The sequence below is a fragment of the Gopherus evgoodei genome, chromosome 20 (assembly GCF_007399415.2).
Source record: "Gopherus evgoodei ecotype Sinaloan lineage chromosome 20, rGopEvg1_v1.p, whole genome shotgun sequence".
Lineage (NCBI taxonomy): Eukaryota > Metazoa > Chordata > Testudines > Testudinidae > Gopherus > Gopherus evgoodei.
The window spans coordinates 19,186,537-19,200,875 of record NC_044341.1 but is presented as its reverse complement, the minus strand read 5'-3'; the positions used below and the strand labels follow the sequence as shown (position 1 = coordinate 19,200,875).

The following is a 14,339-nucleotide window of genomic DNA, read 5'->3' as shown; positions in this document are numbered from 1 at the left end:
TCACACACTCTGCTCGACTGTCTCTCTCTGCCATGCTGTCTCCCCTCCCTTCATTCAAACTGCCTTGTAGAATGTGGGGCTACATTAACAACGTGTTAACCCTTGAGGGCTCAGCAAAGTTCATCATTTAGCAGCAAGGCATTCCCAGGGAAATATCCCACCCTCTGACTTTACCACCAAGCTTCACAATCACCATTGCTTTGGACAGTATTAAATTGTTTATTTAAGAGTGTGTGAGTGTGTGTGTGTGTGAGTGAGAGAGAATAAATTTCCCTGGAACCCAACCCTCCTCGTTTACATTAATTCGTATGGGGACATTGGATTCGCTTATCATTTCGCTTCAAGTAGCATTTTTCAGGAACATAACTACAACGTTGACTGAGTTACTGTGCATCTAAAACTACAACTATACTATATGCTACTGACGACAGCACTTAGCTACACAAACTATATGCTGCAGTGAAATGCTGGCTGTTTCCATGCTGCCCTCTGAACCTACATGGGCCACTGAAAGGCTCTGGTTACGGGGAAGCATCAGGGAAAAGCTACAGCAGCAGCTCAAAATAGCAGTGTAGACACGAAGGCACGGCTTGGGTAAGCAGAAAGCAAGTAGGGCAGGGTACCTACTTGCACTCTTACCCACACCCTTCAGGCTTTCTTTATTTGCCTAAAAGCCACACCTCACTGCGGGAGACAGGAGTAGGACTATGACGGTATGTACTCTACCTGCCGCCAAAAGAAATGCGCAGCGTATACATTTATCTGTACAGAGGTGTATGTCAAACTGCCAATTCTCAATATTTTTCTTGCTCTTGCGATATACTGCACTGAGTGCTGTTTTGGTTGTTCACAGAACAGTACCAAAGGGTCATGCTTAGACATACATAGTGAATTTGTGGTATCTTAAAAACAATTGTGAAATGCATTAATTTTGTACTGAAATGATGATTACACTCATGCAATGTGTTCTAACTTAGGCATTTATCCAGCAGACTTCTTAACTGCACATATTAAAACAACACTTTTGGCAGAGATTGGCCATAATGAAGTAAAAGACAAGATGGGTGAGGGAATATCTTTATTGGAGAAGAGCTCTGTGTGTGCTCGATAGCTTGTCTCTCTCACTAAAGAAGTCGGTCCAATAAAGGGCACTATCCTCACCCACTTTGTCTCTCTAATAACCTAGGAGCAACACAGCTACAACACCACTGCATACATAAAGATCGTTATCATTTTAACTTAGAATCATAGAAGATTAGGGTTGGAAGAGACCTCAGGAGGTCATTAGTCCAACCCCCTGCTCAAAGCAGAATCAACCCCAACTAAATCACTGAACTTTTTCACTCCTACAAAAATTCTTTTCCCTCTTTGGATTATGTTTCAGCAGCAGGGCACATTCCTATTGCCTGAGCAAAGTGAGATTTCAGGGTTCAGGATCTACTTAGCATCACCCAGATCACACACAATTAGAGTTTAACATTTACTGAAGCTTTGGGTGATAATCCTCATCAAACTAATGTCAAGCTGGGAAGATCCATCTGCAACCTCAATGGCTTGCAAGTTCGGTCACCATCCTCTGTGAGAAGCAGATGGGAGGAAGATCTCTATATCAACAGGTAACTGACAAGGCTGCAAGTATTACACAGGCAATGACTGAAATGTAAAACCAAAAGCCACTACACATTTAAAGCCTCTCTCCTGAAGGCAGAATTTAAAAAAGGATGACTTAATTCATAAGGGAGATATAGAAATACAAGGGTAAATGGTTTTTTTGGGTAAACCTAAAGGCACAGAGCATGTATTGAGCAGCACTCGTACTCTTAACTACCAGTAAATGCCTTACAGGTGCTTTCTTCTGAGAAACTAGGATTGACACAGGGCACAGAAAACAGCCACACAATTTCATAAATGTAAAGTCTAAGCATACTTGCACTCCTCTTCCTTTTTCTAAAGGGGACCTTTCACCTTTACCAAAAGGCAGGGAGGAAAGCAGTAAGGTTTATGCAAACAGAATTTGTCGAGAAATATAAAAATACAGGTCTACAGATTTGCAATTTAAGCCATGAAGGGACCATTATCATCAACCAGTCCAGTGGTTCTCAAACTTCATTGCACCGTGATTCCCTTCAGACAACAAAAATTATATGACTCCAGAGTGGGGACTGAAGCCTGAGCCAGCCTGACTCCTGCCACCCTGGGTGGGAGGGCCAAAGCCCAAGCCTCACTGCCCTGGGCGGGAAGTCCAAAGCTGAAGCCTGAGCCTCACTGCCTTGGGGGAGGGCGGGGGGGAGAGAGAGACCAAAGGGTTTCAGCCCCAGGTTGGGGACCTGTAACCTGAGCCCTGCCACCCAGAGCTGAAGCCTTCGGCCCCAGATGGTGAGGCACAGGATTCAGCTTCAGCCCTGGGCAGTGGGATTCAAGCCTGGGCCCCAGCAAGTCTTAACACCAGCCCTAGCGACCCCATTAAAACTGGATCGTGACCCACTTTGGGGTCTCGACCCACAGTTTGAGAATCACTGAACTAGTCTGATCTCCTGCATAGCACACATCACAGAATTCACCCAGTAATTTCTGGCATCTTTACCCACAGAAGACAAACAGAATGAATATTTGCATATGAGCAGATGTGCCAGCCTAGGAAACAGCAGCTGTTTTGACAAGCAACTGTTTATCTAGACAAGCATTCAAAGACAGAAAACCTAGCACTAAAGATTTGTCTCAGTTTGCAGTCTCATCATGCACACTGACACAAGACTAGAAGATGGCAATCTGATCCGATGCATTTCTCTAGCCTCTTTTCACACACAGACCAGCAAAGGAAGTTTCATAGGACAGACATCTTTTTCCTTCATACTAGAGCTAAACTGAACCCAGTGGTCATGATGCTGTACCTGAATGACCACAAGTTTCTGCAACTGAAACAGTGCAGGTGCTACCTTTTAGAAGAGTTGGTTCACCACTCACCAGATGGCTCTTCTGGCTCGCTCTCATTCTCTTCTTCTGGAGGGGCTGGTGGCGGTGGTGGTGGTATCTTTTTCTCTTTCTCAGCTTTAGCATTTCTCTCCTCCTCAGAGTAATATTCATCTTCAGAGAGGTTTGCAAGACTCTCATCCATCTCCCTGTACTCCACCTGCAAACAGCACAGTCACAGGGTAATCAAGACCAAACAAGACAATGGGTTTTACTACTAAAACAAAAAGAATGAGGAGTACTTGTGGCACCTTAGAAACTAACACATTTATTTGAGCATAAGCTCAGGAAAGCTTATGCTCAAATAAATTTGTTAGTCTCTAAGGTGCCACAAGTACTCCATGTGCTTTTTGGTGATACAGCTACCACTCTAAAACCTGACTACTAAAGCAGGCATTGGAAACAATGTTAAGAAACCACCCACAAAAATTCAGCTTAAAGTGGTGATCTTCTTAGTCTTAGATACTGCAAGAGGACAGTTTTGCATTACAAATTTGCCAGTTTATGGGCGTTTAGAGCAGGACCACAGTGAAAGGACTAAAAGGTCTCATACCTTTTCATATAGGATTGTGAATCTTTGAGAAAACCTCCTGGAAGGCTCCCAGAATGCCCACTAGAGAACATGTGACATTACCTGTTAATTCTTCTTTGAAAAAGGACTCCAAACAGGAATCCCTTTATTAGGGCTGATGTTTTAGCACTACACAGGGTGGAATCACTCTCAGGGATTTTGATCCTCAGACAGAAGTAACTGAGTGCAAGTTTCATCAAACACATTCCAACCATCAGTATCTCAGATCCCTTTAGAACATAACCCAAAAAGTTTCCTTGAAGCATGAAGCAATGGCCAGATCATATGAAGTTTTTCTGAAGAAAAACCATGAGGTTTTTTGGGATAAAAACCACTTAGTGAAAACAGACCTCCTCACTAAAAACAAAAGCCACAAATTAAGATGAACAAGTGAATGCTGTATGAGATGACATTCAAGAAAGTAACTTATTTAAAGGCAGGAGACTAGGCAGCTTCACTTAGAGGAATGCTTGACAGGAAACTGTGTCAATGAACATCATATACTAGAGATTTAGGGTTTTTTTTAAAAAGGGCTTTTTCAACATCAAGTTGAGAATAGGGCCTCACTGACACAGATACACATGCATGTGAAGGAATGCTGGCAGGATGATTAGCTCACTAAAGACGGAACTCACACATCTTTGAGGTCAGATAACTCTTGCATCTCTCTTGTAATGCTCAGAAAAAGATAGGAAGAAATTTAGGATACAACTGCAGTATCGCTTCATCCCTATAAAATTTGATATAAGATGATCAGTCACTCTAAGTAGCTCACTCTGTGATCTGAAGTTAGTCAGCAAGGAAATTACCTTCCACATAAGAAACTGATGCTCACAGACACTGACTGACTCAAAAGGAGCTTTGTCAAAACCATGAATATCACAACACCAGGAGCTTTCAAGTGTCTCAGATTCACTCGCGCTTGACAAAAGTCAATGCAGATCTTACCATATCTTCTTTGGACTTCTGAAAAATCAAAATTGCTGTTAGAAGAACTAGGATATTTGCCAATAAGCTAGACTTGGAAAAATGAAGATTATGGCTGTAAAGGAAGCATTTGGGGGCTGTTTACACCACACTGCAAGCCTTTTACATTCACAAAACTCAAAGTCCTTCTGGCAGATTCCTTTAAAACTAAGATAATTTCCAAGGTGCTAAAATAGTGTCATTCATAAAAACATTAACACAAAGTTAAAAGAAGTTAGAACGGGCTACACTCTTACCAGCAGAGAAAGGCAGCTCAAAATGTAGAGATTTGGCTTTTTAGGTTGACACTTGCTCAGAAACATCATGCCTCTTGGGTCTATACTGTTCTAGAATCCATTCTGCCTGGATCCAGCCCAGGCCCCTAACAGTAACAGAGGGTTCCACCACTGAGTCCCCAGGAATCCAACTGAAATTCACCAACTTCCACTGGACTATAGCTAGTTCCCCCCGGGTCACTTCCTACCATATCTTTTGGAGCTGTAGTTGAGGCACTGTCAGGGTCTCTGGGCTTCTTGGCACATCAGTTCCCGGTAACTCTGATCCCTCTCTGGCGTTCAGTGGCACTTGGGCATCAGCCTGAGTCTCTGCAGCTCCGGCTTCCATGGTCAGGGGTTTCAGCTGCTCTGGGGCTGCCAGCAAGGAGCATCCTTCCTCCACAAAGGTCAACACAGAATGAGCTGGGCTGCTCTCTTTTATACTAGCTACACCTGGAGTATGCCCAGTATGTGGATGTGTGTCTTCCTCAGCCCACAGTGAGGAGTTAATCCTTCCCCATCCAGTGTGTAGTGAGTTCACACCGTAACACTCTCCCCTTTAAGAAACTGGGGGCTCTTCCTCTCCTCCACCACACTTATCCTCAAAAAAAATAAAAAACTAAAAAAATTCAGTGTTGGCATCCACCTTCCCAAGGCGATGTAGTACCTGAAGGTCATATGGCTGTAGGGCGAGACAGCACCGCATGATCTGCAGGTTGGTGTCCTTCATGCTATTTAACCAGTGCAGGGACACGAGGGCAGTGACCAATCGGAATGTATTTCCTAACAGATAATATTACAGATGTCAATGGCCCACTTAACGGCCAAAGCCTCCTTCTCAATAGCTGAACAGTGGACTTGCGACTTAGGTACAGCACAAAGTGTTCATCCCTGGCAACTTCCTGTGACAATACAGCCCCAAGGCCCACTTTGAAGCATCTGTCTGTAAAATGAAGGATTTCCAGAAATATGGATGTATCAAGACTGGTCCTCATCAGTTTTTTCAACATCTAAAGGGTTGTCTCATACTCAGTGGACCATTGGACACTCTGGTGTTGTGAGTTTCTAGTCAAGTCTGTCAGGGGCTGCCCAGGTCACGAAGTCTAGGACAAAACAATGAAAATATCTGGTTAGGGCAAGGAATTGCTGCACCTGCTTCTTCGTTGTAAGGGTGGGCCAATCTCGCAGGGTCTGTACCTTCTTGACCAGGAGGCTGCAGTTGTCCCCCGCCCATGGTCTATCCCAAGTACATCACCTTGCTCCATCCAAGGTTGCATTTTGAGGGGTTTGCCGTGAGTCCAGTGTCCTTAAGAGCTTGGAGCACACTGGATAGGTAATGGAGATGGTCTTCCCAACAGATATTGTACATGACAATGTCGTCGATGTATGCAGCGGTGTACTACATATGGGGTCGTAACAGCTGGTCCATGAGCAGCTGGAAGGTAGCTGCGGCTCCAGGCAGACCAAACGGCATTGTTATAAATGCCAAAAAGTGTGTCGGAAAGGACGTTTCAGGGTAAGAGTTTGGCATCGGGGGATTTGCCAATATTCCTTTGTCAGATCCAAAGTTGACAGGAACTGCTGTGAATGCTGTTACTGTGAGCTCAGAAGAAGCTGACCCCATAAAAACTGTGCCAATGCTATGTATGGGAGTGGTAATGGAAAATTCCTAGTGTGTGTAAAAAGCAATGGTAAAAGCCCATTTAGGGAAAATTACAGCTTCTAACATCACTTTAGTTAAAGCAGATCTTGTCAAAGAGGAAGCTTGCCAGATGAAAAAGCAAATATTATAATTCTCTGAGTTTACTGTAAATATTCTTTAGCCAGAATCCACCTTGAATGAAATGGTACTAAACATTAAGTTATAGCTGGTATATGGAAGTTACTGCCTATAGATCTTTGGATTAATATCATCCCCAAAGCTTTGTTCAGTCAAGTTAATATCATGAACCAGTCAGAGGAAAGGAAAAATCCCCAGCCTGTTTGTATTAGGGGCAATGACTTGCATATGGAGGGTTTCTCCAAATGTTTGTCTGAGGAAGATAGCTCTTTGTCTGTGCAGAAAAGCAGTTTATATGTGAATGAAGTTTCTGAACATCTGTCTGAGTGAATCTGGAATTAGATGATGCACAGAGATAACTCATTGATCAGGAAAATGTTTCTCTAGAGCAGATTAAAGTTGATGGCCAGGTTAAACCCTACTTGAGGGAGAAAAGGGTAGATTCTTGATGGGTGATGTATTGATGGCAAGTAAAGCTTGTGAAAGTAAGCCTGAACAAGGTAAAAGTTATTTGCTTAAGGCAGCTCAATAGGATGAGCCATTATCTGTGGAGAATAGCAGTTTATCTGTTGGGAGTGGCAACTTGCCTGTTAAGGAAGCTGTCCCACTTTCCAAGCATATGTCTGAAATCAGCCATGGGTGCTGGGACAAACGAAAGGATATCTCCAATTGTTGGTCTGTTAAGAATAGCAGTGTGTCAGCTGCAAAAGTGTCTCTCTCTAGCTATTTGTGAAGCAGACAGAAGAAGCACATCAACCTATGATGGTTGAAAATTTATCAGTTGTATAAGAATTGATTCTGGGTTTAAGTGAAACCCAGAAAGAGTCTGTTATTGCTCAGGAAAATATTCCTTTGGAGCAAGTCCTAGCTGAAGAGGGTAAGAACAGAATTTCTGTGAAAGATGGATTGTTGCTTAAAGAAGCTCCTAAGGAAAAGAATCCTCATGGTAGTTTTTGCAAGCAGCTTGCTGTAATTGAAGGGTGTGAAAGTGAACTACCATATATACTCGTTCATAAGCTGAATATTTTGGTTAAAAAGTGATGCATCAAAGAGTAGGGGTCGGCTTATAAACGGGTCTACACCAAAATTTGATTATTTTAAACTCTGTGGAATCATTGAATTAATATCTAATACACTGTTGTTTTGTTTGCCCGCAGATGTGCCAAGTAAACAAAATGCCCTGCCTGCAGCTTACCCTGACAGGCCGAGAGTCAGAGTTTGCCGACTCATTTATTGATGTCAATACTGCAGCCTTTTAAAGTTGCAACGGCTTTGTTTAGTGGACTAGACTGGCTTGAAATGGACCACATAAGTCTCGAGCCAATATGAAAATATAACGTGCACAATCGACGGAATGTCTAATAAAAGTCAAATAGCCTATTATCCACACAGACATGCCAATCTACAGGGTTGCTTTGAAATAAAGAACAATAATAATTTGACAGTGATAAAGCAGGTGACATTCCTATATAAAGACCTACAAAATCTATAATAATCTATTTTCATACTAGTATTTAAAATGAATAGTGAAATCAAAAGAAAAAGGTCTTATGCAGCATTCAAACTTAAATCTGCTGAATATGCAGAAGCAAACAATAATTGCGCTGCTGCTCGTAGATTCTGTATCAATGAGAAGTAAGAGAATGGCGAAAAACAAACACTGAAAGACGTGCCAAGAAGCAAGAAAAAATGTCCAACAAGGTGCACTTCATTTCCTGAGCTAGAGAAAGATCTCAATAACTGGGTTGTTGAATGTTGACAAAATGGGTACATTGTCACTTGAACTGGAATTTGTGCTCTGCAAATGTTAAAAGATGACAAATACAGGTCAGTAAAGCCATCAGTGTTTGTCGCATCAGCGGGTTGGTGTACTCGCTTCATGAACTGTCATGGTCTCTGTCTTCGTCAGTGAACAAGGATAGCGCAAAAGCTGCCTAGAGATCTGGAAGAAAAAAAATCGAATCTTTCCAAAGGTTTATTATAAAATATCGAAAGGAATATGCATTTGAACTGTTACAAATAGGAAATATGGATATAACACCAATGATATTCGAACTCCCAAGAAGCAGAACAGTAACCGGTGTTGGTGAAAAAACAGTTGTAATTAAAACCACTGGCCATGAAAAAATCCATTTTACCGTGGTTTTATCATGTCTGGCAAATGGATCAAAGCTTCCTCCTGTTATTTTTAAAAGAAAAACCCTTGCCTAAAAACATGAAATTTCCTGCTGATGTCATCGTATGTGAACACAAAAAGGGATGGATGAAAGTGGGACTGTTGAATGGCTGGAAAAACTGTGGAATAAGACAGGGCTTTGGAGCTCTGCTCCAGCTCCAGGCAAAAACCTGCAGCTCGCTGCTCTGGAGCTGCTCTGTGCTCCAGCCTCCACTCTAAAGTCCTGGAATAAGAGACCAGGAGCACTTTTCAAGAAACCTGCTATGCTCGTTTGGGACATGTTCACGGCACACAAGATGGATGAGGTGAAAAATGTGGCCAAAAATATGAAAACTACTTTGGCTGTAATACCTGGAGGCTTAACTTCAGTTCTACAACCACTTGATGTCTGCCTGAACAAACCCTTTAAAGACAGGCTAAGCAAAATGTGGTCTGAATGGATGTGTTCAGGCATGGTGACGTTGACAAAAGGCGGGATCTTATGAAGCCCGAAATCAATCTGGTCATCCAGTGGATCAAGGACACATGGGTGTCCATTCCCTCGGAAATGGTAGAAAAATCATTTAGGAAATGCTGCATCATCAATGCACTTGACAGGTCAGAAGATGATGCCATATTAGATGACACAACAGAGGCTGTTGATGAGAAGGAATCTGAGTCTCAAGATAACCCTGCTGACATCTATAATGACAATGCAGGTGCAGCTGTGATTGAACCCAAGTTTAATGAACTGTTTGATGAATCAGAGACTGATTCAGACTTTGAAGGATTTAAAGACTTTAAAAAGTCTCATAAGAATGGCCATACTGGGTCAGACCAAAGGTCCATCTAGCCCAGTGTCCTGTCTATCGACAGTGGCCAATACTAGGGGCCTCAGAGGGAGTGAACCTAACAGGTAATGATCAAGTGATCTCTCTCCTGCCATTCATCTCCACCCTCTGACAAACAGAGGCTAAGGACACCATTCCTTACCTCTCCTGGCTAATAGCTATTAATGGACTTAACCTCCATGAATATATCCAGTTCTCTTTTAAACGCTGTTTAAACGCAGTTCCCATTGGCTGGGAACGGCAAACCGCAGACACTGGGATCTGAAGACACTCCAAGTAAACAAAATGTCCTGACCTGCCAGCGGCTTACCCTGACAGGCCGGGAGCCAAAGTTTGCCAACTCCTGAAATATAGGGTCAGCTTATGAAAGGATCATACAGTTTTTGCCATTTTTACCTAACCATCTTAGGGGGGTCAGCTTATAAACGAACAGGCTAATGAACAAGTATATACAGTAACAGATGTAGATCAGGATGAATTTCTGTCCATAGTAGGCAACAGTTTATTTGTTGAGAGATTTGATTCAGTTCTTAAGAGCCAGAATTTTTCTGTCGAAAATGGATCCACTTTGCTTTAGAAAGACCCAATGTGAACAATTTAGAGAAGGTGTCAGATGGAATGAAAACTGTCAGGGAATTTGAACAGCCCTATGATGACCAAGTGGCTGTGCTTGACCAGCTTGCTGGCGAGACAATGTTGCTGGAACATGGATGTCTCCATACTGATTCTTTGAGTAAACAGTCTGTCTCAGGTTCAGAGGGAAGACTGGGAAGCTGAATCTGCAGAGCAGGACAGCTGTGCAGTTAATCTCTCAAGAATACAGGGGATGGTAGGCAAACTCATCTCTAGACACTTTGGATATGTCTTGTAAACTCTTAGTGGACTTAACATCTAATTCCATGTGGAAGCAGAAGTTGGTAATGGAAGAACAAAAGAATTTTAAGTCTAACATGCTAGTGAAAATAGATGGCATCTCTTTAAGACAAAGTCCAGCCTTGGTAAAAATCTGAAAACAATTCCATTACCTAGTGAACAAGTTAATGTCTGTGTGGATGCAAATTACCTGGATGATGGGGGGAGAAAGACTGGCCCATTGCTGTTAGCACAGAGGACACACCTAACCAGCCAATGGATTTTGTCAAGGAAGAAAGCTCAGAATTTGACCCTCCAGGACAGGGAAGAAAGGAAAAACTTTATCCTACTAATAGGTTAACCCTAAAATGCCCAAAACCCCAATGGTATTAAGCCAAAGGCGTGGCATGACAAAAATGCTTGTAAATGTACACTTGACAGATTTGATGTTAATATTAATGCTAAATTTAACTCATGACTAATTTGTTGCTGATACCAAAAACTGTAAAAATGTACAATGTGCATGATTTTTAAAAAAAACCTTGAACATGTTAAGAGTGATACATAAGAACACACTATGTTAAAACGTCTTGTGATACTGATATTTCAAAGTTAATGCTTGTAACCAGTTTTGGAACTTTTCACAGCAGAGAAGGCATTACCCACCTAATGTGCATTGTGAAAAGGGAAACTGAGACAAACCACCACATTGCTTTCAGGGCTAAATGTGAAGATACCTACACTACAGAGAACATTAATATCTACATTGACAATGTTAATTGGATCCAAACACTTGCCGAAGTTTCTATGGATAAATTAGCTATTTTCATTTGCTCTTGGCAAGATCACATGACACACAGGAATTATGCTGCAAGAACACATCCAATCCCCTATTGGCCTAACCAAGTTTTACCTTGGGATCGTAAAGAAATTCAATATTGTTACTTCCAAAATAAACCTTACAAAGAAGAAGACTGTTTTAATCAAACATGATTTTGATGAACCATTTCTGTTATACACTGACACTTCTAATATTGAATTAGAAGCTGTAGTAATACACAACCAAGAATGGGAAGTTCCTATTATGTATTCAGCAGTATACATCATAGGAAACCCTTCCTGCATCAGTCTTCTGTTAGGGGTGTGACATTATCTGATTAAAATATGACCACGTAGATCATGGTTGCTATCGCTTTTATATAATTGCAACAAATCTGGTACAAAGCATGTCAAGTAAGGTGTTTATGGAAAGGTTAAAATTTGCTGAATATGATTATGCTATTTGTATGGATGTATCATTTTTGTATCTGAAGTTGTGAATATTAACTATGTGCCTGTATTTCAAATGTTTGCTCATGTGGTAGCACCCATAAGGTATTTAGCCAGCACATTGTGAAGGAACTTTTCAAGCTGAATGGCCCATCAAATAACACAACTCACAATGGACCATAGGAGACGCCTATCTACACTTAATGGACTTTCCTGTAAACGTTCTATCTAGAGTATGGGTGATGATTTTTATTATGAGATGGTTGAGTTCAGGATCCTGACAAAAGGAAGAAAGGAGAGGAGCAGAATATGGACCTTGGACTTCAGAAAAGTACACTTTGACTCTCTCCAGGAAATGATAGGCAGATCCACAGAGAGGCTAATATGAGGGGGAAAGGAGTCCAGGAGAGCTGGCTGTATTTTAAAGAGCCTTATTGAGGGCACAGGAACAAACCATCCTGATGTACAGAAAGAATAGCAAATATGGCTGGCGATCACCTTGGCTCAACAGAGAAATCTTCGGTGAGCTTAAACAAGAAAAGGAAGCTTACAAGAAGTGGAAACTTGGACAGATGACTAGGAAGGAGTATAAAAATATTGCTCAAACATAAAGGAGTGTAATCAGGAAGGCCAAAGCTCAACTGGAGTTGCAGCTAGCAAAGGATGTGAAGAGTAACAAGAAGGGTTTCTATAGGTATGTTAGCAACAAATAGGTAGGCAGGGAAAGTGTGGGCCCCTTACTGAACGGGGGAGGCAACCTAGTGACAGAGGATGTGGGAAAAACTGATGTACTCAATGCTTTTCCCCCCCGTCTTCATGAACAAGGTCAGCTCCCAGACTACTGCACTGGGATAGCACAGTAGGGGGAGGAGGTGACCAGCCTTCTGTGGAGAAAAGTGGTTCAGGACTATTTAGAAAAGCTGGATGAGCACAAGTCCATGGGGCTGGATGCACTACATCCAAGGGTGACAAAGGAGTTGGCAGATGTGATTGCAGAGCCATTGGCCATTATCTTTGAAAACTCATGGCGATCGAGGGAGGTCCCGGATGACTGGAAAAAGGCTACTGTAGTGCCCATCTTTTAAAAAAGGGAAGGAGGAGGATCTGGGGAACTAAAGGCCAGTCAGCCTCACCTCAGTCCTTGAAAAACCATGGAGCAGGTCCTCAAGGAATCAATTTTGAAGCACTTAGAGGAGAGGAAAGTGATCAGGAACAGTCAGCTTGGATTCACCAAGGGAAAGTCATGCCTGACTAACATAACTGCCTTCTATGACAAGATAACTGGCTCTGTGGATGAGAGGAAAGCAGTGGATGTGTTATTCCTTGACTTTAGCAAAGGTTTTGATACGGTCTGCCACAGTATTCTTGCCAGCAAGTTAAAGAAGTATGGGTTGGATGAATGAACTTTAAGGTGGACAGAAAGCTGGCTAGATCATCGGGGAGTAATCAATGGCTCCATGTCTAGTTGGCAGCCAGTATCAAGCGGAGTGCCCCAAAGGCTGGTCCTGGAACTGGTCTTGTTCAGTATCTTCATGATTGCACCCTCAGCAAGTTTGCAGATGACACTAAACTGGGAGGAGTGGTAGATATGCTGGAGGGTAGACACAGGATACAGAGGGACTAGATGAATTAGAGGATTGGGACAAAAGAAATCTGATGAGGTTCAACAAGGACAAGTGTAGAGTCCTGCACTTAGAATGGAAAAATTCCATGCACTGCTATAGGCTGGGGACCGACTGGCTAAGAGGCAGTTCTACACAAAAGGACCTGGGGATTACAATGGATGAGAAGCTAGATGAGAGTCAACAGTGTGCCCTTGTTGCCAAGAAGGCTAACAGAATATTGGGCAGCATTAGTAGGAGCATTGCCAGCAGATGAAGGGAAGTGATCATTCCTTTCTACTCAGCATTAGTGAGGCCACATCTGGAATATTGAGTCCAGTTTTGCCCCCCTCAACCCCCGAGAAAGGATGTGGACAAATCAGATGGAGTCCTCCAGAAGGCAACGAAAATGATTAAGGGGCTTGGGAACTGAGGGACCTGGATTTATTTAGTCTTCAGAAGAGAAGGGGGGGGGGAGGAGAAAAGGAGTTGATAGCAGCCTTCAACTACCTGAATTGGCGTTCCAAAGAGGATGGATCTAGGCTGTTTTCAGTGGTGACAGATGACAGAACAAGGAGTGATTGTCTGAAGTTGCAGTGAGGGAGGTCTAGGTTGGATATTAGGAAAAACTATTTCACTAGGAGGGCGGTGAAGCACTGGCATGGGTTCCCTAGGAAGGTGGTGGAATCTCCAACCTTAGAGGTTTTTAAGGCCCAGCTTTACAAAGCCCTGGCTGGAATGATTTAATTGGGGTTGGTCCTGCTTTGAGCAGGGGGTTGGACTACATGACCTCCTGTGGTCTCTTCCAACCCTAATCTTCTGTGATTCTATGACTAAGCAAAACATGCATGGACATGTGATTTGCCCATGTGACTCAAAACTCCATCTTGGTACCTGTAATTTCCCATAAACTAAAACAATGGGTTTCCCTTCATTTGGCAGAAGGTATAAAAGGCCCTAGAATCATCTCCATTTTGCCTCTTTCCTGTTCTGATCTCTGGACTATAAACTTGTGCTAACTGGTGCATAGAGCATTCTAACCAAGGGAC

At 42.6% G+C, this 14,339-nt stretch overlaps 1 protein-coding gene across 3 annotated transcripts in view; it reads right to left on the bottom strand.

The window, feature by feature from the left end:
- KDM1A (lysine demethylase 1A) overlaps positions 1–14,339 on the bottom strand; it is a 164,936-nt gene that overhangs the window by 138,066 nt on the left and 12,531 nt on the right. For all 3 annotated transcript variants that reach the window (XM_030539424.1, XM_030539426.1, XM_030539425.1), the window contains exon 2: positions 2,965–3,130. In XM_030539424.1, the coding sequence (XP_030395284.1) occupies positions 2,965–3,130 (166 nt within the window). The remainder of the gene's footprint in view (positions 1–2,964; positions 3,131–14,339) is intronic.